The sequence below is a fragment of the Haliaeetus albicilla genome, chromosome Z, assembly GCF_947461875.1.
Source record: "Haliaeetus albicilla chromosome Z, bHalAlb1.1, whole genome shotgun sequence".
Lineage (NCBI taxonomy): Eukaryota > Metazoa > Chordata > Aves > Accipitriformes > Accipitridae > Haliaeetus > Haliaeetus albicilla.
The window spans coordinates 14,715,520-14,743,172 of record NC_091516.1 but is presented as its reverse complement, the minus strand read 5'-3'; the positions used below and the strand labels follow the sequence as shown (position 1 = coordinate 14,743,172).

General features: G+C 40.9%; 3 protein-coding genes across 7 annotated transcripts in view; 2 read left to right on the top strand and 1 right to left on the bottom strand.

Annotated features, from left to right (window-relative positions):
* The window catches only part of HMGCR (3-hydroxy-3-methylglutaryl-CoA reductase), a 319,565-nt gene that overhangs the window by 50,178 nt on the left and 241,734 nt on the right, over window positions 1-27,653 (top strand). The gene's annotated exons all lie outside the window — the stretch shown is intronic.
* GFM2 (GTP dependent ribosome recycling factor mitochondrial 2) lies at window positions 106-19,453 on the bottom strand. Of its 5 annotated transcripts, none has more exons than XM_069777661.1 (21): window positions 19,432-19,453; window positions 18,359-18,448; window positions 17,703-17,787; window positions 15,829-15,874; window positions 14,723-14,820; window positions 13,552-13,677; window positions 13,067-13,155; window positions 11,816-11,904; window positions 11,512-11,572; window positions 11,231-11,416; window positions 8,355-8,435; window positions 7,476-7,624; window positions 6,809-6,949; window positions 6,628-6,727; window positions 5,735-5,924; window positions 4,321-4,397; window positions 3,694-3,832; window positions 3,363-3,548; window positions 1,961-2,076; window positions 1,539-1,721; window positions 106-1,071 (listed from the first exon to the last, which is right to left on the bottom strand). In XM_069777661.1, the coding sequence occupies exons 2-21, from the start codon at window positions 18,431-18,433 to the stop codon at window positions 943-945; spliced, it is 2,346 nt and encodes a 781-aa protein (XP_069633762.1). In that variant the 5' UTR covers window positions 18,434-18,448; window positions 19,432-19,453; the 3' UTR covers window positions 106-942. The 5 variants fall into 5 exon arrangements, with proteins under 5 accessions (XP_069633762.1, XP_069633760.1, XP_069633759.1 ...); XM_069777659.1 differs by lacking the exon at window positions 19,432-19,453 and adding an exon at window positions 19,185-19,322; XM_069777658.1 differs by lacking the exon at window positions 19,432-19,453 and adding an exon at window positions 18,760-18,885.
* Window positions 19,290-24,116, top strand: NSA2 (NSA2 ribosome biogenesis factor). Its single transcript, XM_069777671.1, has 6 exons — window positions 19,290-19,661; window positions 19,902-20,089; window positions 21,152-21,302; window positions 21,650-21,829; window positions 22,992-23,184; window positions 23,836-24,116. Exons 1-6 carry the CDS (start codon window positions 19,659-19,661, stop codon window positions 23,901-23,903), a joined length of 783 nt encoding a protein of 260 aa, XP_069633772.1. The 5' UTR covers window positions 19,290-19,658; the 3' UTR covers window positions 23,904-24,116.

Here is a 27,653-nt window from a genome sequence, read left to right as displayed (position 1 = left end):
GAAATAGGGATTCTTCACTGTGAAATCCTGAAACTTGATACCATGGAGTTTCATTTCCAGTTTCCTTACATTCTAAAGTTGAGGGGAAATAAACATAAGACACTATTTAAATAAAGAGGAAACTTCTCTTTTTATTTCAAAGTATCTTATAATTTGCCACTTTTCTATGTAACCAGGTAATTACAAATCAGAACTGACTTGCAACACATAGCAAATCAGAACCATTACAGCTTAAAATCACTCAAAAAAACCCTCCTCCCTCACCATACTCCAGGGTGGTAGGTAGGGATTGCTGTCAGGGGCAAACTCTGCATGTCTTGTATTTTTTTGCACAGATCTTACTCAATTTGCAGAAGTATCCATTCCACTTATTTGCTAAAAAGCAAACTCAGGTAGCATGAAGTCCTGAACTCTGGTTCAGATTGGTTTCTAACAATACAGGAAGTATTTCTAAGTAATACTTATGGTTGTACAGTTTAAAATGCTTATTAACCTACTATTCTTTTATTCAGCTGAAAGCAAATCAAGATAAAGACTGCCAAAACTGTAATTTCATTTATAGACATGAACTTCACAAACTTTACTTACTAAAGTAAGAAGCGGTCCTAATGGCACATTTAGGTGCACATAGCACTCATTTCTATGAAGAGAATTTGCACCACTTCTCATTGCAGATACCTGTAAGATAAGAATTTGCAAAGCAGCAAAGTGTGGTTGCATCTCTGGTTCGGCTGCTTTGCAATTACAAGGCCATGGCAGAAGAACGCAGTCTCTTGAACCTTCCCTTGGACACTTAAAAGCACAGTCTGCTCGTACAGCTGCTAATTTATCATTTACCACAACCAGTTGGTCCCAGAACGTACTGGTGTACATAAGTAGGCTCTTGAAGATATTTAACAGGGTGGATAGAAAATACCTTTACTTTTCTACAGAGTAAAGCAATCATACCAGCCCCATCCTTCTCTGAAGAAGTGCACTTTGCTCTTGACTGTTCAGGGCTTGGTAACTGGCAAGCTCCAAAGTGAAGGTTGCTGAGCCTGATGTTAGAGTACGCAAAACTGTGGAGTAGCCCTGGGCAAAATGGAGAACATATGTCACTCAGTTTAGGATACAGGAATAGAAGTTAGCACAGAAGGCTGCTTAGGTCAGAGAGAGAGAGAGAGAGAGTCAGAAGTATACTAGAACATATTAGGAAGTTAATTTTTAAATATTACTGTATTAGAAGTGCAATGCATGCATGAGTCAACCTAGTACACTTCTTAAAATACTATTCTCTAAAACCTGTTTTAGTAGTATTTACTACTTCTCTGACTTACTTACAGTTGAAAACATGCTGGTTTAACAATCTGAATCAGGTACAAAAACACTACTAGATTTGTGGGCACTTGCTTCAGACCTTCAGTAATTTAAATACAATAAAAAACATCCATTCCAAACTTACTCATCCATAACAAGAAGAAAAGTGAACGGAAGCCTAATTATTTTTGCGCATATAAAGAGCAGATTTGCATTTTACCATTAATAAGATAATTGCATACCATTGTTTCTGCTAGTGGAACAGCAGCAACCACAACTCTGTTATCTTGACGACTCTGGATTTCCTGAATAGTGCCTCTCCTCTGTGCAAGGTCAGCGAGTGCTGCACTGAGATGATCTTCACTTACTGTGATTTCTATGTTCATTAGGGGCTCCAGTATTTGTATACCAGCTTTTTTCAAAGCCTGCATGGAAGGTAATGAAAGTTATGTTGACTCCCTTTTTTTTTTCCCCTCAGAAAATGGACATAAGTACTTGCATAACTCAAGCTAACACTGCTTCTCAAATTCTCTACTTCCAAAAGCTATAAAGTCCCCAGCAAGGGCATTACGCTGTCAGAGAAGAACAGATGCCGATACACATGTATTTCCCCAGTAGTATATCATGCTACTATGTTCTACGGCAGCTTACAGTTTCACTGTACCTTTTGCATGCAACGGGAGACACAGGCTGAAATCATTGTGTGGGAGGTGTCAGGATGCACTGTCAGCGATTGCACTGTCACATCTATATCCTGAACTGGGAATCCAAGCAAGGGTCCTAGGGAAGGAGAGAAAAAAAAAGAAAAAGAAAAAAAAAAAGGCATATCTGTTTTTCAGAATGTTAAGACACATGCAAAAAAGTTTCAGGATTAATTTGGAGCTTCCCACTTTCCTCCTTCCCCTTCCTCCCCCTGAAGGGCGTGACTACTAGTCTTCTTCCTCATTTTGTGATTTTGTCATTACCTAGCTTTGCCAAAACAGACAAAGGAATTTAGACTCATACTTTCTTACTCTCTTTACCAAAAGCACAGATAATTTTCAGAACCAGAAGTTCCTAAGTGCGCTTGTCAACACACTGTGATCACAGCAAAGCCTGATACTAACCCACTACCAAAATTGCAGGGTTAACTCAATTCCATGAGGGATGAACCATGTCTAGTGTCCTAGGTAGGTTATCTCCCTCCAACCCAGCACTCTCAACCAGACCAAAAACTGTATTAGAATGGATGGGAGACCTGAAACACATCCGAGAAAAAACACACAGCTTTTCTTCCTACAGAGAACATAGCCAGATCTATTTATTTATTTATGTATTTTTAAAGCACTTAATGGCATGAATTCTAGGCTGGAGACAGCACAGTTCTGAAATGTCTTCGAGGAGTATGAAGAAAGCACACAGTCAAGACTCATTCCACAGCCAGAGATGAGAGGTGCTTTCCAACTCAACAAAGCAACATGAGAAAAACACCTCGTGCTGCTGCTTCTACAGTAATTCTCATTTATCAATCCACTGCCTGTTAATTTTACTGTAAGGGAGAGTTCTTCAGTCACAAATTATTAACATAAAGGACACTTTTAGTCCTTTAGAAAGCCTATACTTTGCAATTAGGTAAGGCTTATTACTGTATACTTTCATGATTTAACATATTTGAAAACCCAAAAAACCCATCAGTAACTCTAACAGAAGCGTGGTATGTACATGTTGGCCTCTGAAACCACTTCTGTCACACCACTGTGGTTTACATGTTGTCATCACGTAAATGCCTTATCTCTTATACCAGATTAAAAAAACAAACCAAAAGAACCCCAAGCTCACTGTTGAGTGACTGAGAAGAAATCAGCCCTAAAACCAAAGGCATGCTGACTTCCATTCCTGGCATAGGGAAAGGAGTGTTTGGCAATTTTTGTAGTCAAGAACATTTCAGAATTTTCCTTTGCATCTAATGTTAATACGTACTATCTTCCAGTTTTCAAGCTACCAAGCAGTTTTTCCTCCTAGAAAAATACTACATTGCTTCTTACAGAAATGTTAGACCAGTACAGCTGTCATAGCACTTCATTTACCTTGAATGCATGAATTGGTGATTCCATTTTCTATAGCTCCTTGGAGTTCTTGGGGTAGCGCTTCAATGACACTCGCAGCGTACTCGATGACGGGTTTTGTCGTTGCTCTCTCCCCTAACCTGGGCCTCACCTCTAACTCTGCAGTTACAAAGTGTCGTTTATCTCCTACTGTTTTGTCCAATGTATCTGCAGGGGGAAAAAAAGGCGAAACAACCAGTTGGAAAAAAAACCTAATACACAAAATTGATCTGAAAGTAACTCAGTAGATCATTTAAAGTAAATCAAGTTGCAAAACCAGAAACAAGATGTTCCTTCTATTCGCTCATTTTACCTGTAGATTGGGCAGCATTTAGGATGGTTTCTCTGTATGCTATTTGAAGAGGTCCCAAATAAGTTTCAATTCCATATTCACGTTTGATTCGGTCATGAATGATCTCTATGTGTAGTTCTCCCATGCCACAAAGAATAGTCTAGTAGGAGAAGAGTTAAGAGAGAAGAGGAAAAAAATGCAGAACTCAGATTTCAATACAAACTGCTTAAGCAAGGGCTTGCATGCTCTTAATAGTCTCTTAGAAATATTTCAAATTCAAAGGAGCCTAGAGAGAAAACTGCTTTAGGTCATCTGACACAAACACCGGGGGGGTAATTACCTCTACTGTGACCACTATAAAAAAAGTCATCTTACATTATCTTGAAGACTGTGTAATTAAAACTTAAAATACAGAACTGTCAAAAACATGCAGAGCACAGGATGACTTCCTCTACTCTGTAAAGCACAAGTGCACAAGGCTTCATTTTAGTTTGATGCACAGAACTTTGTACATCTATGATATGAACATTTAGAGGGTCCTTTTTATTCAAGAAAATCTCAATACGTAAATGACCTAACTGAAGGGTGGTCCTGACAATTCTAAAATAGAGCTTGGTTATAAGGTAAGCAATAGAAGATTCATCTTACTTGTCCTGTGTCAGGATCTAGCTTCACTTTTAAACTTGGATCTTCACGCTGAAGGCAGTTCAATGCATTATCCAATTCTGTACATAAATATCAAATATTATATCTAAAGAGACTTCAGTAATTTGAGAATCACTGAGAAAGTCTAACATTATTTTCCTCATAAGGCCAAATCTTACTCTCAGAAGGAATCAAAAGGACCTTAGAGAAGCACAGATTTTGGCAAAGTAAGCTCAAATTACAAGCAACTTGCAACTTCAGATTGTCTCCAACAAATTAACTGCACGCTATAGAGTGCTTATTTAATTATTAAAAATACCATTTTCAGAGTGGTACTTTGTACTCGTATGAAGACATAATAGAAACTGTAAGTGCTTCATCAAGTTGGTAAAAAGTACTGCTCCCTTTTTACAGGTAAGAACAAATTCTCAACTAACTCTTACATGATTTACCTAAGTATTTCAAAATGAGTTGAACATGAAAAAGTTCAAATGCAAATTATTTTTTTCTGATTCCTCATTAACTACTGAGGAAAGCAGTTGCAGGAAAGCAGCTGCAGAATGATTAACTCACAGCTGAGATTGCATTTATCTCCCTTGCAGTCTTTGGAAAAAAAAAACAAAACAAAAACAAACAAAAAAACCACAAAACAAAACATCCAAACTCCCCCAAAACAGGAACTCCTTACAACCCAGTGGCTCAGCCTGCAGACATGTTGCTCCAAATCTGCATTTTACCTTGCTCCTCCATTCCATCATACTACACTGGTACTTACCCTTCCTCCTCTTCACCCCCAACCAAGCTCAGCTTTGTTCGAATGAAGATACAGAGTTTAAAGTACCTATTTCCAAAAAGAGTCAAATAACCAAGTTCTCTGGTACAGATTCTAGGGAAAGGCAGTAAGATTACAGGTCATACTGCATAGGTGAACCTTAACTAGACACACAGAAGTCTTGGTAAGCAAAGACTTTACACATAGAGTAAAAATGTGAGTGCTGACTGAAAAAAAAACCCACCATGTTTCAAGATTATTTGTACTCAGGATACTATGTACAGCACACCAGCGTGACTGCAGCAAAATTAAGCATGGCAGTAGAAAATGAAAGTGCTTCCGTCTCTTCTTTCAAAATGAAGAACCACTACTTTTCTAGACACAAAAACTAGAAAAGTACTAGTACTGCTTGATGTAGTAATAGCAGAGGATACTGACAACCATAATCTAAAATATATCATCTGTGCAAAACACCACAAGGGGCCTTACTAGATCACTGGACTAATGAATTTGTGCAACTCACTCATGCAACCAGGTGTGCATGGATTAGGGATGAGCATTGTTCCTTACAGATGAGAATATGGTTATGCTTAAAGATCTCAATTGTAGAATATCTGATCATATTCTCAGGTAGCTACACTGTACCTTGTTGTTTGGCCACTGAAGGAGGTTCAATTGTACAGAAGAAGACAGGGTCAGGGATCTCAACACCTGCCAGCAGAAGGCTCTCTACGTCACTGGTAGACCTCTTCTCTCCCCCAGCATCCCTTCCAGCTCGGCGTGCTGCAGCTACTGCTGAAGCCTTTGATGACACTATGGTATCTCCAGTGGCACTCTATAGATGAACACCCAGTGACCCACAAGACACAGGAGGGGGAGAGGAGGGGATAGGGAAAAAAAACCCAAAACCAAACCAAACACCAAAAACCAAAAACCACAAACCCTGACCATTTCTCTTCCTCAAAACTACTTGTGATAAATGCCACTTATTTACTTATTCATAGACAATCACTCTAAGTTCTCTCTTGAAATAACTAAAATGATCTGGAAGAGGAAAAATTGTGCTTAAATTTAGACTAACATTTCTTTGTCCAGTTCACTGCATTTTAAATCTAACTTACCAGTCAAGATATAAAGCCACAAAGAACAGTATTGGTAAATGAAAATTTGCTTATGCTTGCAAAAGTTGGTTACATTTTAGAAAATCTGTGCAAATGAGACCTATGCAGCCGGTTCAGACAATAAAACACTGAATTAGTAAACTAATAGAAAGAAGCAAGCATGAAACAAACTTACTTCAACTTAAGTTAAGCTGTTGCTTTTAGGTAACATTTAGAACATGCTCTCCTTCCCCACAGGAGGTCCCTACATGGCATTGCACTGTATTTTAAGAGTTACAATATAAATACAAGCTCAGAACCCTACTAAAATACACCTTCAGCTTTCAGTCCTTTCCATGTAATCAGCACTGTATCTGCCAGGTCAAGAAAGCACATTAGTGAAACAAGCTCTCTTACAGAATCAGTGTTTTCCATTACCTGTTTTAACCCAACAGTAAGGGCAATGTTGCCAGGCATTAGTGACGGTATTTCAATTTGCTGATCAGCAAAAGGCAGGAGCAGCCGGCTCATCCTTTCCCTGAAAATGAAATTCTTGAATTACTCAGGACTTTAACAGACATTCCAGTGCTACACTAAACCACACATCTATCTTACTCACGTGCAACTTTTGTTAATATTATATACAGCTGATTGAGGTTTCAGTGAACCTGAGTAAACACGAACAAAAACTAGTGGGCCACGACATTTATCATGGAGAACTTTAAATGCTAGGGCACACAGGTCATCCTTGTACCATTGTCTACAAAATAAAAAGCACAACAAAAAGCACACTTGTAGGATTAATCCACTCAAACTCACATTTAACTAAATTTCCACTCATTTAAGAAGCAATATGTTTCTTACTGTAATACTAATAGAGGCAGATTTTTAAAAATCATCACTTATACCAAAAAATATTAACCTAAGCAGTTTCAGCTCCAGTAGGGTACGTAAGATGTCATGTGACTCAGCCAATACTAAAGATGATCCCTAGAGCCCAATTTTGTAAAATGGCAATATCCTGAGATTAAAAACAGACTTCAGAACTCTAAGCTGCAAGTCTGACAACTGCAGATAAATGCACACAATTCCAGTTGCACTGACCAAAGCACGTTCAGTAGTCAAGTGTATTTTTATGTCTGCACATCTTTACTGTTATTTAACACCTAAAAACAATAAACATTTTTAAAGATATGAATGCTTTGTTGATGTTTTTCATTTTCTCCTTTTATGCTTTCCTATTTAGTTTTCCTTTTTCCTGACCCTCCTTTCCTCCTTGTACTTACAGGAACTCATATGAACGCTCATTAGGTGCAGGCAAGTACATAGTAATAGCATCCAGCAATGGCTGCACTCCTTTGTTCTTCAGTGCACTGCCACAGAGCACAGGCACCGCTTTCCGAGCTAGCGTGATTCTGCGGATAGCAGACCGTAACTACAAAAAATAATTATTTTCTGTTAACATGTGAACTACAGTTTAGCCTTAAATTGCATTCCAGCTATCAACTATTGCTAACAAATCCCCCAAAGTTAAGAAGTATGTTTTCAAATATAACATTACTCATCCAAACTCCTTTCACTGCTTTTAACGAGCTTCAAACTATAAACCCAAATATTCAGATGCTAAAACAGAAGACTCTGCTTTGAAGACTTCTAAACATTTCATGCAGATCTGCAGCTGTTCTTGTTCTTCTTCTAACAGCCCTTTTAATTCAGAACGTTGTACCTCACCACTTTAAACATGCAGTATCTGAAGATTCAACCAATCCACAGCAGTTGAGATGCTACTTTTGTTAGTAAGAATCAGCAGCTCAGAAAGAAACTGTACTGATTCTACCTGGAAATAACATTCACCTTCCCCTAAACACTTTCACAGCAGCCTAACTTTAAAAAACCCAACCTTCCTGAACAAAGGTACCCTACCTGTAAAATTGTGCCTACCATGTCTGAGAATCATAGTTAGTGCATTATCATGTAAAATTCGCACTAAGTAGAATATACTTTGTCTTAAATTCACTACAAAAGCTGGTGTGACTTTTTTGTTGTTGATAAAAAATGCACATCTGCAAAATCATAATTTGCATATGCCAAAGGAAGAAAAACCTAGCCCTTCAGAATAACAACTAGTAAAAACTTGTCTATAAATAATGAAATGTAAAATTTACCTTGTCAGCTGGTATTAAATCAAAATTTTCACTATATTCTCCTAGAACCAGTTCAGCAAATTCATCATCCAGATCTGCAACCTTCAACAGAATAGTTCTTATTTGGCATAGAGCAGTTTCACAGATAAGTCACGAATCTTAGTTATTTAGGACATATAGCTAAACAGAGCAGGAACAAAGCCTTTAAAGACATCAGAGATCATAAACTCAAGCCACAGAAAATTAGGGAAATGAAGGTTTCAACAAAGGATGGGGGGGGGGGGGAGAAATCAACTCATAAAGTTGCTGACAGGCAGAACATCAGTGGGAGACAGAATTCTTGTACTTCTCCCTGAAACTGAAAAAGCCTGCAGCTGAACAGTGACAGCCATGAAGGGTATAACTGAATGTATTTCAGATCTGCAAACAAGGCAATGTCTGAAACAAGCACCAAGTAACCTTTGCGAGCCAACAGATACGCACAGCTGGAAGAAACAGTCAAGCCTTCAGGGCATTTTGACCTTCTTCAGGGCAAAGGCTTGGAGGTCCAAGAACTCATCTGTGTTTTTAAACTGTACCACTTAGCTTGATAAATAAATTAACTACTCTTTTAACCTCCTCTCATACACACCTTGCACTGTCATAGACTCGGGACACCCTAAGTGCAGGAAGGCACTTTGCCCCCTCTAGTGGCTACGACAGCAATTGACCAAATACTGAAATGAATCACTGATAAGCAATTAGAAGTCTAACCAAGCTAATAATTAAAACATGAGAGATAAAGGAAAGCGTTCATTTAATTAAGTGAAAGAAAAGTGTGCAAGATGGCTGGTATTAGAACTACTAAATTTTACAGTGTTGCTGATAAGAACTATTAATAGGATAGAAAGCTACTGGTCCACCCCTTCCTTCTTCAGCAAGGGCCCAGAAACCAGAGGAAAAACCCAAAACTGTTCTTACAAAGTTTTCTATCTGACAACACCTTTCTTAAGATAAGAGGCTGAGGAAGAACATCCCCATTTAAAACCTGGAAATTTGAAAACCAGACTGTGTATACATTATACTGAACTCAGAGCAATATAAAACGGATCTCTCCGATTCTGATGTTTCAAAGGAAACTGAAAGCCTAGCATCATGTGTTCATGCACGCACACAATGTTATTCAAAGTTGTATGGAGGGCAGCGCTTCCAGCAAAATAGATCGATATCCAAGATAAACGTAGTTGTTAACCTCCCATATTTTTGCTTACAGAAGTAGGCATTCAAATGTAATCACTACTACACTTCTAAGTTGTATAAAAGCAAATAGAACGTAAAAAAAAAAATCCAACTTTTTACTTGCAGAGAAGACTTACTTGGAGTCTCTCAAGTACAACCAACTCTTCCAATATAATTATATAAATCACACAAAATAATGTGGGATCTTAAAATGCCAGCTGAGGGGAGAAGAAAAACACCTTGGACAAACTATTTCAAATGTTCGCACTGCTCAACAGGCAAATTGTTCTTTCACTTCCATTAATTCTTCCATTCTTCACCCCTTCTGAGCTGTCAACCATGCAAAACCTGGTATCAGGTAGACCAAGTTTCTATTACCTTTCTTAGCTTCACAGTATGACAATTTATGTTAAAGAAGTACTTATACTGTTCTTTTCTCATCTCTCCCACAGACTTTTTGGACAGATCTGGAACAACATTTATGGTGGAATTCAGCTACCCCTAACACAGTATTTAGTACCATTTTGACCACCCTGCAACATCCTATCCAGCTTCTAGCTGCCACTCCAGAAGGGTATGGATATCCTGCAGGTTCTGGGTCATTACATCTGCCAGGCCTTATGTGAATGTCCCAAGTATCTTTTGGCATCTAAGACAGTACAAGATGCCATGTTAGCCAACTGAATGATAAATTTAGCATCTGCTTTCTTCAGTTCCCTATTTATAAAGCAGGGAGTATTTTCCGTTTTATGCACGCACTGTACAGCTAGGGAGTCCAACTCTCTGTTCAGCATGTTTTGCCATCACATATTAACACTTCCAATATCCATTAAGCATCTTTGACAGATAGATAGGAAGTGAAGGAAATTTGAAATTGGTTCAGTAAGGACAAATGCAGAATCTTGCACCTGGGACAGAACCAATTCATGCGCTGATACAGAGTGGGTATCAACTAGTTAGGAAACAGCTCTGCAGAAGTCAACCAGAGGGCCCTGCTGGACAAGAAAGCATGAGTCAGCAGCATCCCCTTCCAGCGACAAAGGCTATCTGCATACTGGGCTGCATCAGCAAGAGCATAGCCAGTGGATCAGGGCAAGTGGTCAGTACCCTCTACCCTGCACTTGTGAAGCTGCATCTAAAACGCTGTCTGCTTTTAGGTTCCCCAGCACAAAAGAGACTGACCAACTGTGGGAAGTCCAGCTGAAAATGACTAAGGTGGTTGGAGTGCAGCTGGAGGCCCAGAGAGATGGGTTTGTCTAACTTGGAGAGACTAAGGCAGGATGCAAATGCTGTCTCCTACTACTTGAAATGGTAGTGGTGGTGGGCCTGCTTCAGGGAAAATAGAGCTAGACTCTCCTCAGAGGTACACAAGGACAGGACAAGCAGCGCCTTTTTAGGTTGCAACATTGTAAATTCCCATTGGACAAAAAGAAGTGATGTTTCACTACAAAGATGATCAAGCACTGTGACAGGCTGCCTAAACAGACTGTAATCACCAGCCTTAGGAGACCTGAAAACTCAACTGAACAAAGCCTGAGCAACCTTATCTAATGCTGAAGTTAGCCCTGCTTTGAGCAGATCACTGGACCAGACACCTCCAGAGGTCCCTTTCAGCCTATTTTTTCTACTGTTCTAAATAATGGGTTTAAATATATTATGTATTTACTTTAGAACTTTACTTGTTCTATTAAGGTATTTCTGGCATCCTGGACTTCTTGGAACAGGTTGGAATCATCAGCCTCCCGCAGCAGCTTTTGCTCAAAATTTTTCCCATCATCCAAATCAGAAGTAGGTTTCCAAATTATTTGTTCCTTAGTCACAACATCAACCAGTCCTCTGAAGGTCTTGGCTTCCCCAATGGGGAACTGCAAATAAAGTAGGGATTTTAGACAGCCGCAAAAAATTAAGAAAGGAGTTCCATTCAAAAGAAAGCAAATAAACATTTAATTTCTAAGCTTACCTGTAAAAGCAAAGGTTTTGTCTTCAACTTTTGTTTGATACTCTCAACAGCATATGTAAAACTATATTAAAACAACAGATACTAAGTTACACAAAACTTAATGATATAGTAAAATAGGTTTAACATTCCTTATTTACTGACTACTCCTAAAATTACACAAAAATATGCATCTGTATAATCAAAGACGTATATAGTAAGTATTAACATAATTGGCTTGCTCTATGCTTAATGGAAAAACTTTAACTTGATTAGATACATTCTCTTAAGAGGTTTTTAGCAATGATTAAAATAACTGTCTAAATACCTTGCCCTGTTTTTGTCCATCTTGTTCAAAAAGCAAATTCGTGGTATCTGATGTTTGTCCGCTTGTCTCCACACTGTCAGAGTTTGGGCCTAAAGCAAAAGACAAAACGGAAACATTAGTGTCCATAGCTGAACTATACACTTCCGAATTCTGATGAGGGACCGAGTTCAGAGTACAGAAAGGAACTATGCTGAATGCGTTGCAACAATCCTGTTATCTAGCAGTACAGATGAACTCCAAAAGCAACTTTGTCTCTTCTCCCAGCTGTTGCCATTCACTGTCCTTCACTAAGGGCACATAGGCATACAGGCAAGGGAACATGGAGAGAAACTAAGCATTACACGGGATATATATGGAAAAAACTCTGTAATGTAGAGACTTAAGACTTCATTGCCGAGATACTTAAGCACACACAGGCAAGCATTTCTGTGGCTACACATACAACACTAAAAACTACTGTGGTTTTGCTAGTAATTTGTGTACTGCTGAGCCATTTATGATACACAGTTTTATTTGAAAGTTAGAACAGGTATATATGACAATCAGTTCAGATTCAGAAATAGTCTCTTACCAATACATGGAAATAATGCAAGAATTTCCTACAGTTTCAGAAAAAAAACCCCACAAGCAGATCTAATTGTTTGGGGTTTGGGGGTGGGGGCTCTTATTCAGTTCAGGTTCATATATGATGGCTCCTAAAAGCTTTTCAATAGCAAGTCAAGAAGGTAGGTCCCATGTAACAGTGATTTCACAATGTGTAACTTCTCTACAGGATTGAACTGCTCAAACATCTCATGCTATAAAGTCAAACTCCAGCCTGCCTCCACCTTTTCTTGACTATGCCCCAAAGGGCATGTTAAATAGGCCATTGGGGACAGAGAAAATTACTCATTTTCTACATGAAAACTGAAAATGAGAAATGAACAGATATTCATTTCTTTCCACTGGTGGAGCTAGCCAGAAGCATTCACCTCAATCAACATTTGTAAAGGACAGCAACAAAACACCCCCCCCCCCCCCCCCCCCCCCGACTTCAATGGGAATCCCACTTATTTGCCCCTTATTACCATGGAAATTCCTGTATACTAACAGCACTTGAAATTAAATACTCAGCTTCCTGAAGCTGAATTTTTATCAAAGCATCAAAAGAGATAATACAGAGCAACATCTCTGTACTATCATTATTATTATTATTTCAGTCTGATTTAACTTGTTAGAAAAAAAAATTAAAAATCTATCAGTTCTTTTTACCTCAACACCAGCTGCAGCGTCAAACACCGCTACAGCTCCATCCAGGACTCTCAAGCAACGCTCAACTTCCACTGTAAAGTCCACATGACCTAAAAAACAATCTTCCTTTTATACCATCATAAATCAAACACGCAACATCAACAGGTCATTACAATTTTTTTTTTTTTTAAATGTCAGAACAACCCTGTCTTCACTTGCAGAGAAATAAAACCATCAGTCCTTGAAACACATAAGATTGTTACATTACAATCCCAGAACTGAGAGCAATTTAGTGTGGAAATGTGTGAGGTCACTTTAAACAAGCTAGATTAGGCACCAGCAAACAATAATGAGGCAAAGCTGAACAGAGGTCAGTATAGGCCTTTTTACTGCCACAAATAAACCAATTAAATAGCACATTGTATTTAAAACTAAGACTTAGGTTCTACAACACTCCACCTCATCTACTCTCCCCTAATAATGAGAGTACTGCTAAAGTGTAGTACCTGGGGTGTCAATCAGATTGATTCTGTAGTCCTTCCAGTCAAATGTAACAGCAGCAGACTGAATGGTAATACCACGTTCTCGCTCCTGTACCATAAAATCTGTCACTGTGTCCCCATCATCAACATCTGTGAATAGGAAGCAGGATTACAGATGGGTAGATAAATAATTCAAAAGCTGAAATTGTCTTTGAATACAGATGCTGAGAGAGATTTGGAAATACTGTCCCTTTTGTATATGTATAAGCTATGAAAACTAGCCTTTTTCATAAAATGATAATGTCAGCTAATTTAACCAGGCTCCCTTTCCAGAGAACAAATGCTCTGTAAGTCAAAGACAAGCAACTCCAACAACCTTTTTGTTGTTCTTAATCCTAGTAACACCATGAGAAACTTGAAAACTAAAGCAAAGTCCAAAATCACGAACAAACTACAGTTTTAAGAAACCTCGCTGCATTCATTGTATGGAATGTGACATTTTAAAATTCAGTAATTAAAAGATAATTAGTTAAAGTTAAAAAAAAAAAAACCAACAACAAAACCCCCAAAAGATAAGTAAGAGGTTGGGTTTTGCATGGGGTTTTTTTTATTTTTAATAAAAAGAGAAGCAGGCTACCAAGTTTTTAAACAAGCAGGCTACCATGTTCAACTGCTCCACAAGCCCAGCATCTTCTACCATTCCCGTACACAGTAGAGAACAGGGAACTAAATTTAAAAGGTCAAAAGGTAGCACAAATGCAGGCTGCTGTGACCCTTTCAATCTTGAAGAATTCTATGAGAGTTGTTGATGCAAGGAATTCTTCCTGTGCTATGGCTTTCAAAAGAAATAGTAACTTTTTGTTAATCTGGTTTCTTTACAGGTCAAAAGAGAACTGAAGAAATAGCTTTACCAAACAGCCAATGAGCAACAAGTAAAACAAGGAGAACCTCTAATTAAGTGTTAAGCAAATCAATGCACTAAAAGTAAAAGGAAAATATGAACCTATGATTACTCAAAGTACAATTGCGTTAGAACATAATGGAATGTGCATTAAAATTTCATTATACTGCAGCACAACTTTGGAACAACTGGCTTCTGTGCTAAGTATTCCACCAGCAACCTCTAAATGCATTGCACGTTATTGTACACTATTAAATCTCTCAAACCTACTGAAATACAAAAAGTATTTCTAACCTCCAAGTGTTCTTATGTATCCAGAATAATACAGCATTCTCTCCGTTGTCGTAGTCTTCCCTGCATCAATGTGGGCCATAATGCCAATGTTTCGGATTCTGCATAATGTGAAAACATTGCTTTTACTGCGGTCATTTTTTTTATTCAGTGATATTGTTACTTGTATAAACAATTAATATTCACTGAGAATAGCATAGCAGATGAATAACATTCTTCCTGTGTTGCATATCTGATACAGCGTACATTCTGGTACTGAAGTACGTTAGTATTGAAATGGTGGATTTTCTTCAGGTCAGTAGTACTCAAGAGTTTTGGAACAGGTTTCCATGCTTCACTTCAGGGGAAGGCCACTTCTTGGCCTCATCCTCACCCATCTGCCCTCCCCACAGACAGAAGCAGCCCCTCCACCCTCTCGTCCACCCCAATCCCTAACTCCTGGTGCCTGAAACAATCCATTGCATATATACCCTTTATGCCCCAAATATAACACCCAAGTTCCCACGAAGTTTTCTTGATTCTGTTCAGCCAAGTCTTCCACTCTGAAGTGCCTCGCCAGTAGCTTCCAAAACTGCTTCACTAGCTCTGCACATCACAGGCTTGCGATCAGCTCCCATTTCACCATTAATGCTAGCTGAATTTGCCCTCAGGACAGAAGCAGTCTTCCAAGGGAACTTAACCCTGAAGCCGTTTCTTAGCACCTGAGCCCCTAATTACCTTGCCCTCCTTACTAAGGCCCTCACTTAACACCGCTGAGTACTCCCACTAACACAAAGTATACAGCCCTGCCCACAGCAGTGGTCTAGCTGCCAAGACATCCCTTCCACCTTGTTCAGCTCCCAGAAACCACCACGGATTCAGAGCTTCCCAAAGTGTCCAGTTTTGGTTCTGATGATGTAAACAAGAGACAGTCCAAGACCTCTCCAACACCAACAACCATTCTATATTGAAATGTCAGAAGGATAAAAGTAAAGTAAAAGTACTAACTTTAATTTAGAACATGCACATGAACTATACATGTGATGGGCATAGCAACAACCCATGACTTTTTATCACATCAATTGCTCTGACTGCTAGTTGCATCTGAAAAATAAGCTAGCATGACATACCTGGATATATGAGGATTAATGACAGAACGCAGAGACTTAACATCCCCTGGAGACAAACAAAACAAAACAACAATTTGTAAGACTGATCCCAATGTAGAAATGATGGATTTTAACAAAATTAAATATATTTAAGAAAACTCCTAAAAAACTTATGAAAAAAAGATTCAGAGCCACAACCCATGACAATCTGTAATCTCCACCACTTCAAATTTCTAAAGATATGTACTTAATTGTCAGTAAATCTCTCTCTCAAAAAAGAGAAACTCTTCAAAACGGCTGTAATTTAGAAACAATAGGAAAAAGTCAACACAGAAAAGTATCATCAGCACAGTAAAATCTTACTTTGCAGAAGCAATAACAAAACATGCCACAGTTCAGGACAACTGTAATGCTGACATTCATCTGAACTGGCTATTAGATAACAAATTTCAAAAGTCATTTTTCCTTTAAATGCTGAAGCTAGACAGCATAATTCTCAGGGAGAAAACATAAACTAACCTAGGTTAAGAAAACATGGGACTGAGGAGTTTTAAACACGTATTTTCTTGAAAGATATTTCCTCTCTCACACCCTATTTAGTTGGAAAATAAGCTACCAAGCCAAATTTTTATAGAACTAATCCATAATTCAGTTACTTAAGCTATTTAAGTTGCGTTTCAGGAACTCACTTTCCTAGCACTTTAGTTTATCTTTCATAGGCCAAACAGAATTCAACAATATTTAAATTAACATTCCTTCACCATCTACAGATCATCCCTCTTACCAGAGAGACATTAAAGAGGCATCTTATAGGTTAACATCCTGATGAGAAGACTGATCTTAGGAGAAGCAAGGGAGCAGGCTGGAAATTCACCAAGACCCACACGACCACCCCTCCCCTCCCCCAAATAAACACTCCAATCAACACTGCCTTTTTCCCTCCAGTTTCTAAAATAACCCACGAAATAACACATTGATAAGTTTGAGATCTCTTGCTTGTCTAAGTCACGGTATCTTCCTGTGTATGGAATAAAGCTGTGCCTCCATGTGACACACTCAAGTATTCAGCACAGAAAAAACAGGGATAAATACAGTAGACAGCAAGGACATTGCATAGACAACTACATAGAAACAGTAATACGTAGCAACAGAGATTGTGCTGACATTAGCAATTAAGAGTAAGTCGTCTTCTCATGTAGATGACTGCAGGTTAAAGACTTTTGCGAAGATACACAGTGATGAATCCGTTAACAATTTTTTTTTTAAAAAGAAGTTGGTTACCCACCAGCTGCCAATATTTTTTTCCCGTCTCCATCCTGATGTAGAAAAAGCGTCCCTGACTGCCAACACTACCTTATATCAGTCGGTTTCCATTCAATCTCAGTGTAGCTACTCAAAAAACCAGCAAAAATTGCCTTTAACTGAAATTTTGTTTTCTATGCATCTTATTCTTTTTACTCTCTTTTATCCTGAGTCTACAAAGAAAATAAACTAATGATAACTTAAAACTTCTATTTAATCAGATTCCTGTCTTTCCCCCCTTGTCCAACATGCTGGCTATCATCAGTTAGTTGATAACCAGTGAATACTTCAGGCAACTGGACAGAGGTTCCAGCACACTTCACAGCTGATCTGACTCCTTATAGATCTGTAACTTTCCTTTTTCTTATTTTCTAAAGGCTTTATACAATACACTTACTGAGAAAAGAGCAGCAATACAAAACACTTCTTTTCAGTCCTTGAACCTTTTAACTGCGCTGTTAAAGCTCTGTGCGCTTCATACACCAAATTCTATAAATAATGACCAAAAGAATACAACAAAACACAACTTAGAAAGCATTCTTACTCATTTTTAGAGTAATCCTTACTACTAAGAGAATAATTTAATCTTATACCTGGTGGAGAACTGTAGTTTCTGAGACTGCAGTTTTGCTCTGTCACACTTATGACTCTCATTTTTGTCTTCCTGAAATACACATGCTAAAAAGGAAAAAAAAAAGCCTCATATGGAATATTAATCATTATAAGCAATCACTTTGTAGCTACATTTTTGCCAGTTCTAGAAAACTAAACTAAAAAAATATCTAGAGGAACTGATACTGTTGTTAGGTATTTATATAAGCTCAAAATACCAGCTATGTGGAAGCAGAAGCATGAAGATGGTAGCACCGAGGTTTAAACCAAGTCCAATCCCAATATTATTTGGGAAGCCCATTAAAAATTCATGATAGCATCAAAACATGTTGGCTGTAGCCACAGTATTTTAAATACTTCTAATTATTTGTGTAAATAATATAAATTTAACAATGACAAGTGTTAGGTAATCAAAATCACTGATAACTAAAAAAGTTTACAGAAAAACTACAAATTCAACTTCCACATTCTGACTTATGTGAAGTCCAATTCCAACATGAAATTACGCGTTCCGTTTGGATACCATTTTTTAAAGGAAAGACAAAAAAAAAAAAAAAAAAAAAAAAAGGTTTGCTGGAGTAACCGGAGTATTTCTTTTGCTCACAGAGGAAGTATCAAAATTTGGGAAGAAGTTTACCTCATTGCACAAACTCGATGACTTCAGTGCGTTCACTGAAAATTTCCTCGTAATTCTTAACATTGTAGCTCCCATCTCTAAAACTGTTCCCTGCCAAGATAAGTAAACCAAACATTTATGACAGGAAATGGGTAACGATATGACTTGCGCGCAAATCAATCATGAAACTTAACTGCTTTTCAAGTTAGGTCAAGTTACGATTTTCCAGGTTACTGCTTTGCAGGTTAAATCGGTGTCAGATCTGTAAAAGTAATGCTATTAAGCCTTAAAAATGCAGCATAACTGCATGCCCGCAAACACTAAATAGATTTCTCAAAGAAATTTGCAAATCGCAAAGCAGAAAAATTAACATCAGAGCTCACACTCACGCTCAGGTAAGCTCTAGAGTGCCGACTACTGACCAGTGAAGCACAAATAACTCTCCTGATTTTGAAGGAGGAAAGGGCGCAGGAAGAGCATGTATTTGGGACAGAAATAACAGAACGCGTTAAACACGACGAGTTGTTCAGCATCACCAAAACCACTGCGACACAAAGCCCAAGGGCAGAGGCTCCAGAAGCATTGCTAGCTGGCTGCTGCTTATTTAAGGCGACAGCAATATCCCGCTCCGGCGGCTCGGCGCTTCGGGGTAGGGTTTCCCCGTGAAGGGAAGGAGGCTTGCCTGCCGGCCCGCTCCCACCGCCTCGTCTCAGGAGCCACAGGCCCGTCTCCTAGAGCCGCCGCTGCCCTTCGCGGAGCAGGACGGCGGCGGTGCCCTCAGGCTGTCCCGTTAGAAGCCGCCCAGCCGGGCCCACACCGCCGCTGCCCTCCCTGCCGTGTTACGCACCGCTGGCACGCTACCCCGCCGGCCCCCGCCTTAGCCCCTCTCTCTCCAGAGGAAGAGCTCTAACAAGGCCAAGCCTGGGCATGCGGGCCGGCCGCGGCCCCGGCCCCCGCCGGGACAGCCGCCATTCCACCGGAAGGCGCGTTCGCGCTTCCTCTCCCCGCCGGCCCCATCACCTCACCGCCCCGGGTTCCGCCCCGCGTTCCGCCCCGACGGACCCAGGCGGCAAAAAGCGCGGCTCCGGCCTCACCCCGCTCCGCGTCCCCTTCCCGGCCCCGCCAAGGCGGGCGCGCAGCTTTTCGGGGGACGCGGACCGCCGCCTCTCCGCCAGCAGGAACCAAAGCGCCGCCGGGGGGGCGGGGGGGGAAGCGTTTCCAGCCGGGGCCCCTTCTCTGCCGGCCCACCCTTTTCGCTGCGGAGGCGGCCGCGGGGCGGAGGGCTCGGCGGAGCGCGGGGAGAGACCGCGGGGCCGCCGCCATGGTGGGAGCCGGGGCGGCCGGGCGGGACGGCGGCGACGGGGCGGGGGAGGGGTGAAGGGGCGCAGCGGTGAAGCGGCGGAGCGGGCCCCGGCGGCCCGCACGGAGGGTGCCGCCGTCGGGCCGCGGCCTGCTGCTCGGGCCCCCGCCGCGTGGCGCGGGTCCTCGAGGGGGCAGCGCCGGCGCCGGCCGCCCGGCCCTCGGCCGCCGGTTCCCGCTGACGGCGCTGCCTTGTGCCCCACAGCCGCAGAACGAGTACATCGAGCTGCACCGCAAGCGCTATGGGTACCGCCTGGACTACCACGAGAGGAGGAGGAAGAAGGAGGGCCGCGAGGCTCACGAGCGGTCGCGGAAGGCGAAGAAGATGATCGGGCTGAAGGCCAAGCTCTACCACAAGCAGCGGCACGCCGAGAAGATACAGATGAAGAAGACGTGAGTACCCGCCCGGCCATCCTGACGGTTGAAGGGCGGGATGCGACGTCCGTGGCGTTGGAAAGGACCGCTTACCGCGGGGGTCGGTCACGCATGTGCTTTTGAAGAGCGCTCAGGCCGTAGGGGAACGTGGGGTTTGCCACAGTGAAGGCTCTTCTCGCTGGATGTTAACAGCGCCGCTCCTAAAGGGATTCCTTAAGAGGAGAGCCGGTTAGCGACAGCAGTGACCATGTCACTGCGACAGGATTACGACTGCCTGTTCTTAGGGCTTTTACATCAACCGCTGTATCAGCGTAGCAACAGGCAGCGGGCATTTTTTTAACACCGTTAATAGAAAAAGTACAGTAACGTACAGAGCGTTTGAGCAGAACACAAGGCTTGTCTTCCAGGATAAATTAAAATATTGAGCATAGGTAAACAGAAGCCTTTTTCCAAAAATTCTCTCTGTTGTTCAGAAATTGAAGTCAAAGCTGTTAACAATATTCTTTATGGCTAGCGAACTTAGTATCTGTTCACCGTGTTGTTTTTGTTGTTTTCCAAGCGTAGACAGTTCTTTTCCTCTGCTACTTGTAAAGGTGTTGGGCTTGTTAACTAGTCTGTGGGCCTTCCCACCCGCCCTCCCCTCCAGACGGCCTCAAAATTAACAGAACACAACCCCTTTTACACACACACACACGTTCCTCAGATTTGTAAGCATTGATGTTAAATCTCGGAAGAGTAGTAGTATGTTATTTTTTGTCAGAGAAGAAGGCTACTCTCTCTCAAAGTGCTTGGCTGCTTGTGTTAAGTCATTTGGAAATTCATTAATAAGATGCATATCTTGTGTTCCTGACTTGACAGGAATTGACAAGTTTTTATGCACCATGCAGTCTGTCAGTTGTTACATTAAGCGAAGTTACTAGTTTACTCTGAAAATTATTTAGGATTATTCCTTAAATATGTACTTTTTCACAAATATCTCGTAAAAGAAAATTTTGAGCAGGCACAAGCTAAGTTAAAGGATATATGTAAAAATGAGCTTTTCTTTTTTCTACTCTTAATACTGGTGTTCTTTCCTTGCAGCATTAAGATGCATGAAAAGAGAAATACGAAGAAAAAGAATGATGAAAAAACACCTAAAGGAGCTGTACCAGCATACCTGCTCGACAGAGAAGGCCAGTCCCGGGCTAAGGTTCTCTCTAACATGATCAAGCAGAAAAGAAAAGAAAAAGCTGTAAGTAACTGTATTAAAATTCAGATACTTACTGTTAATTGTGACAATGACCAGTTTGTGTTGCTGATGCTCAGGTGACTTACAGCCTACAAGCAAAGTCTACACACTGATATTGTACAAAATCTGAAATCTTGAGTAACTGAGCAATCTAGGACAAAGTAAGCATATGGAATATCTTGATTTTAATAACTTTAAATGCTAATTAAAACAAGTAGCTATGAGTTGTATAAAAAGTATAGCATACCACTACTCTTTAGGGAAATCTTATCTTATGCTTTGGTTGTCCCCTTTCATTTAGCAATGTAGCATTTAAGACTATTGACTTTTTTTTTTCCCCCCCCTTCCAGGGGAAATGGGAGGTTCCTGTGCCAAAGGTCCGTGCACAAGGAGAAACAGAAGTTTTAAAAGTAATTCGTACAGGAAAGAGAAAGAAGAAGGCCTGGAAAAGAATGGTTACCAAAGTTTGTTTTGTTGGAGATGGCTTTACTAGGAAGCCTCCTAAATACGAACGCTTCATTCGACCAATGGTAATGTTCTTGAGCCTTAAAGAACCTTTAAGTAATAATTCTTTTGACTTACTGCTTTCAGTTCCTGTGGCAAGGAAACTTTCTTCTGTGATAATGCATTTGATTACTACAGATGTAGAACATTCCTATTAGCTTCCTTGCAGAAATCTAAACATAGAATAGCCTGAGGGTGGAGTGATGCCCCTGCAATCACAGTTTCTGTTGAAATCTCTGCTCTTACTCCCAAAACTCAGATGATGCCAGTCACTTAAAGTTCTGAGCTGTCAAATTAGCATGGGAAGGTCTTCAGCAAAGGCACTTTGAATAGCTTTTAAAGTTGGAGGCTTCTTTTTCAAACTACTGTCATTCTGTCAGCTGCAGAAGCCAGCTCTGTTCTAGGACTCCAGAACTCCCTCCTTCTGGCTTGTTAAGTAAGCTTGAAGCATAGTCATGACCATAAGCAAGGGAAATGCTGTGCCTCCAGCCTGACCTTTTCTTACACAGCTGCAGGAACAGTGCCTGGGCTCTAGCAGCGCACAGGAGGAACAATTAAACTCACTAAGACAGCATAGTTTTTCTATAAATACCTGTTCCTGTTTCCTCACAGGAATCAGCAGAATCACTAGGCAGGGTACCTGTTGGATCATACCTCATTACTGTTCTGACAGTCATCTTACACAGAAGCCTTGGATAGATTTTTACTGAAGTTTATGGTACTTCACGGTAAAGTACCCTTTATGAAGCACAGGTTGCTAAATAGAAACTGCTATAAGAGATGGGTGTTTAATATTTTACAATATGTGAAAGGTTTTTCAGCTTTACAAGAATAAAGGAAAAATTTCTAGTCCTAAAAACCAGTAGCACTGTTAAGTGCGTCACCATAAATGCTTCATTTCTTCACGGAGCAGAAGCCATCTGAGGTAGGACGTATTCCTCTTGTACTACTATTAAAAATTGGCATCCTGAAAATACACATGGAAAGCTTTATCCTGTCATTAATCAGGTTTTTAAACAAATCTGGCATTCTATAGTAGGCAGATAGCATTCTGTATTCTAGGTTGTTTCATTCTTCCTGGTCTCAAAACATAAAAAGCTGAGGACATAATGCTAAAAGTGTTAACCTAGATTAGTCGTGAGGGCTTAAAGCAAGTATTAACTTGTTCTAACACTCCTTATGCAACAGGGCTTACGTTTCAAGAAGGCACATGTGACACATCCTGAACTTAAAGCTACTTTTTGCCTACCTATCCTTGGTGTAAAAAAGAATCCTTCTTCTCCTTTATATACAACGCTGGGTGTAATTACCAAGGGTACCGTCATTGAGGTGAACGTGAGTGAGCTTGGCCTCGTGACACAAGGGGGAAAAGTTATCTGGGGTAAGTAGTTAAACTAGCTATACTGCAGAACTACTTTAAAGAGTTTTAAATCTTTATTGCCTGATGTATTGTTGAGACCACTTCCTATAAATTGTCATAATTGATTCACTGTTAAATGTTAGGTTTGGGCCATAGCAGAAGCTAGGCAGCTCTAAAATTACAAGTTTTAAGTTTTAATCTTAGGCTTTCCATTTACACTTTCAAAATCAAATTAGGTGAAGCTCAGAACAAAGACTACTTGCTTGCCTATGTCTCACATTAAGCAGTCCTTTAAGTCTGTAGAGACCTAACCATCTGAACTATGAACAATTATATTATGTTTTCAGTGGAAGTTCTGTGTAGAAGTATCTTCATAGGAACAGGCTGAACTTTTAACAGAGATGGTGACTTAGACTATAGCAGAACCTATGAATTATTTCTAAATCTACCCAGAACTCCAAATGATCCATTTATAAAAAACAGCCTGAATAAAATATTTTGAGAACCTAAGTTTGCAGCTCAGCAGAAGGTAGATTTAGCTTTCAAAATACATTTCAGTTTTGGAAGGGGAATTTCTCCACTTTTTAAGAGACTTGGGGATTGAACTTGCAAACATAGAAAATTTTAATGGTATGAACTACTTTAAGACATTTAATTCCATTTTCTCTTTAGGGAAATATGCACAAGTAACAAACAATCCAGAAAATGATGGCTGTATTAACGCAGTTCTACTTGTTTAAGTTGTGTTTGATACTAAGCATTGGACGTGGGCTCCTGCAAAACCAGTGGCATTTCAACAAGTTTGCAAGATCTCTGGAACCTTCAACCATTCAAGAACATTGATCCTACAAGCTGGTGAGGAACTTAACCGTGCCAGAAATGACTGCTTGGGATTCTATATTTATTATGTTTGCTCAGCTGAACACTGTCCAAATAAAGTGATTCAATTTTAATGTTTTGCTAATGTTGTATGGATTTGACCACCACTTGGTGTTTTTACAGTAGCAGTTTCCTGGCTTAAAGATACTCTATAAATATTTAATTCAGCTCACATTTCTAGTGATGGGGAATAGAACCGCTGTCTTCCATGATGGGCTACTGTAATAGGTAAAGTACAGAGGAACATATTAACTTGTATTCTGCTTCTGGGAAAGCAGAAGAGCTGGAAGAATGCAGCTATAATCTTACTGCAGAATGACATCAGAAATTAAACACTGAGTTTGATACTTGCCCCTACAGAAGCAAGGGCTTGAGAACACATTAGCAGCATGGGGATGCAGCAGTGCGGGGTGAAGATAACTAGGAGGGCAGCTATTCTCCCCTCCTCTCCCCTGCCCCCTACCTCATTTATTTCTGCTCTTTGCCTCCATGACTGCATTAGTGGAAAGAATAAGGGCTGAAGATTATAGCAGTGTATATCCAGGCAAGAGGAGAACTGTTTCAGGAGTTTAAATTTATGAAGTTGTAGGGGTTTTAAGATGTGAAATTTGAGAATGACATGACAGCCCTGATAGTACAACTACTTGTAGCTATTTTGGCGGCTTTAAGAAACACTCAAGAAAAACTAAAACATCACAAGCATCAACTGATCCAATATATATTTAGCTTGAATCATTGCAATACAAGAAACAAAAGCTGCTTCTAAACTGGAAGCTTTCAGCAATGCTGTATATAACTGCATCAGTAATCTTCCACTCAAGAATTTGTGGTAGACTAACTTAGCACAATCTATCACTACAAATAAACATACTCACCATTTTATATTCCTAAACAGTACTTTGTTTCAAGCCAAAGAGCCTTTAACACAAATTCCAAGTCAAATCCTTATAAACTTTCTTCAGTTTATGAGGGCACTCTTAACCCTCAACATTGTATGAAGGAAACTTTCCAACAAAACTAAGATATTTTAGAAGCCAGAATGTGAACAGGTTTGTGCTGCGGTGTATTGGCTTTGTGTGGCAAGGTTTTGGTAGCGGGGGGGGGGGGGGGCGTGTTTACAGGGGCAGCTTCTGCAAGAAGCTGCTGGAAGCTTCCCCTGTGTCCAGCAGAGCCAATACCAGCCGGCTCTAAGACAGACCCACTGCCAGCCAAGGCCAAGCCCATCAGTGATAGTGGTAACACCTCTGTGATAACATTTTTAAGAAGGAAAAAAAGTTGCCGGACAGACAGAAAACAGCAGCCAGAGAGAGAAGTGAGAACATGTGAGAGAAACAGCCCTGCAGACACCCAGGTCAGTGAAGAAGGAGGGGGAGGAGGTGCTCCAGGCACCAGAGCAGACAGAGATTCCCCTGCAGCCCATGGGGAAGACCATGGTGAGGCAGGCTGTCCCCCTGCAGCCCATGGAGGTCTGTAGTGGAACAGATATCCACCTGCAGCCCATGGAGGACCCCACACCAGAGCAGGTGGGTGCCTGAAGGAAGCTGTGACCCTATGGGAAGCCCACACTGGAGCTGGCTCCTGGCAGGACCTGCGGATCTGTGGAGAGAGGAGCCCACACTGGAGCAGGTTTTCTGGCAGGACTTGTGACCCCATGGGGGACCCACGCTGGAGCAGTGTGCTCCTGAAGGACTGCAGCCCGTGGAAGGGACCCATGCTGAAGCAGTTCATGAGGAACTGCAGCCTGTGAGAAGGACCCACATTGGAGGAGTTTGTGCAGGACTGTCTCCTGTGGGAGGGAGCCCACACTGGAGCAGGGGAAGAGTGTGATGAGTCCTGCCCCTGAGGAGGATGAAGGAGCAGAAATAGCTGTGTGATTAACTGACCATAAACCCCATTCCCTGTCCCCCTGCACTACTGGGGGGGTAAGTAGAGAATCTGGGAGTGAAGTTGTGCCCAGGAAGAAGGGAGGGGTGGGGGGAAGGTGTTTTGAGATTTGGTTTTGTTTCTCATTACCCTACTCTGGTTGATTGGTAATAAATTGAGTTAATTTTCCCCAAGCTGAGTCTGTTTTGCCCATGATGGTAATTGGTGAGTGATCGCTCCTGTCCTTATCTCAACCCACAGGCCCTTTGTTATATTTTCTCTCCCCCGTCCAGCTGAAGAGGGGGAGTAATAGAACAGCTTTGGTGGGCACCTGGCATTCAGCCAGGGTCAACTCACCACACAGGGCTTTTTGCATTAACAAAAGTTTAAGGCTAGAGGTGGTCACACATGCAATAAGCAGGTTAAATAGCAGATAAGTCACAGAGTAGTTAAGGTTGGTGTGGAATGATTGCTGGAAGTGACTTATCGATGTGATACCCCACCCCCGCACTGCCCCTGCAAGGGAAGGTGAACCTCCAGGGTGGAATGCAGTAGACACGTAAAGAATCAGTTCTGTAGTAGTTCCCTGAACAACATAACCTGCAACTTCAGATGTTAGCAACACCAGAGGAGCTTGGTGTGCTGACTGTGAGAAGTAACACAGAGGGTGGAAGAGAGTGGAGACACCACAGCCAGGCTCTGTGATTGCAGGGATAGGGAACTGAACAATAAGAACAAGAACAGTTGGTCCCTGCATTGAATCCACTGAAGCAAGGAGGTAAAATCATGGGGGTTCTGTCGACCTAATGCCCTATTTCTGATTTATATCACATGTGCTCAGTTCTGGGGTACCAATGTGCAACACCATGTCCTTTGGGTGAACTTTGCTCATTATAATACCAAAACATATCTCCATCCCAAAAGCTACCCACCTCCAAGGTGCAACCACCCCCCCAATGGAACATGCACTCTGAATTTTTTCTAGCATATACCTTTAAAAGCTAAGCAAGAGAACTTTATACCAATCAAAGTAAACATATGTATGACTAGAGTCAGTCAAGCTCCACCTAAAAGGAAAAAATAGAATAAAAAGACCCCAAAAGAGGAAGACTGTTAGGGAAGACACCATCACAGACAAGTTGGGAGGACAGCACTGACTTCTGAGATCAGTCAACAGGCTGAACCTCTCTTCCCCACTATAGGGATGCCTATTGGGTAACAGTCAAACACTGGGCTGTACCAGGTACTTCCCCGAGAAACTCAGAATTCTTTAGAGCTCTTTTCTTTCATAATTTAATGCACTTGTAGTCAACTGTATTATCATTTGCACATGCTTTGCAGACTGTATTTATCACCAGCAATCCAAAAGAACCTGTACTGTTGCTTTAATATAAACTGCGCTGCTCATTAATCTAATCATGATAATTCATTAATACAACCAAAATCCCTAAGTCTGGTAATTCTCATGTTTTGAATGCAGCTGAGAGTGCAGTGTGCTATAAGTGCATCCATCATCATGATTACAGCACTGAATTGGACATTACTCAGAAACAAAACCTAGCCACCCCCAGCCCCTCTAACATCTGAGGATAAGCTGGAATGCAAGAAGTTTATTTTCTGCCAAATTCCTTTACCCTTTAATGCAACAGTTGGAAGGGACCTCTTGATATTGTGTAGTGCAGGCCACTTGCTTAAAGTGGCCAACTACAGCAGGTGTCCAAGGGCCACATCCAGTCAGGTTTTGAGTA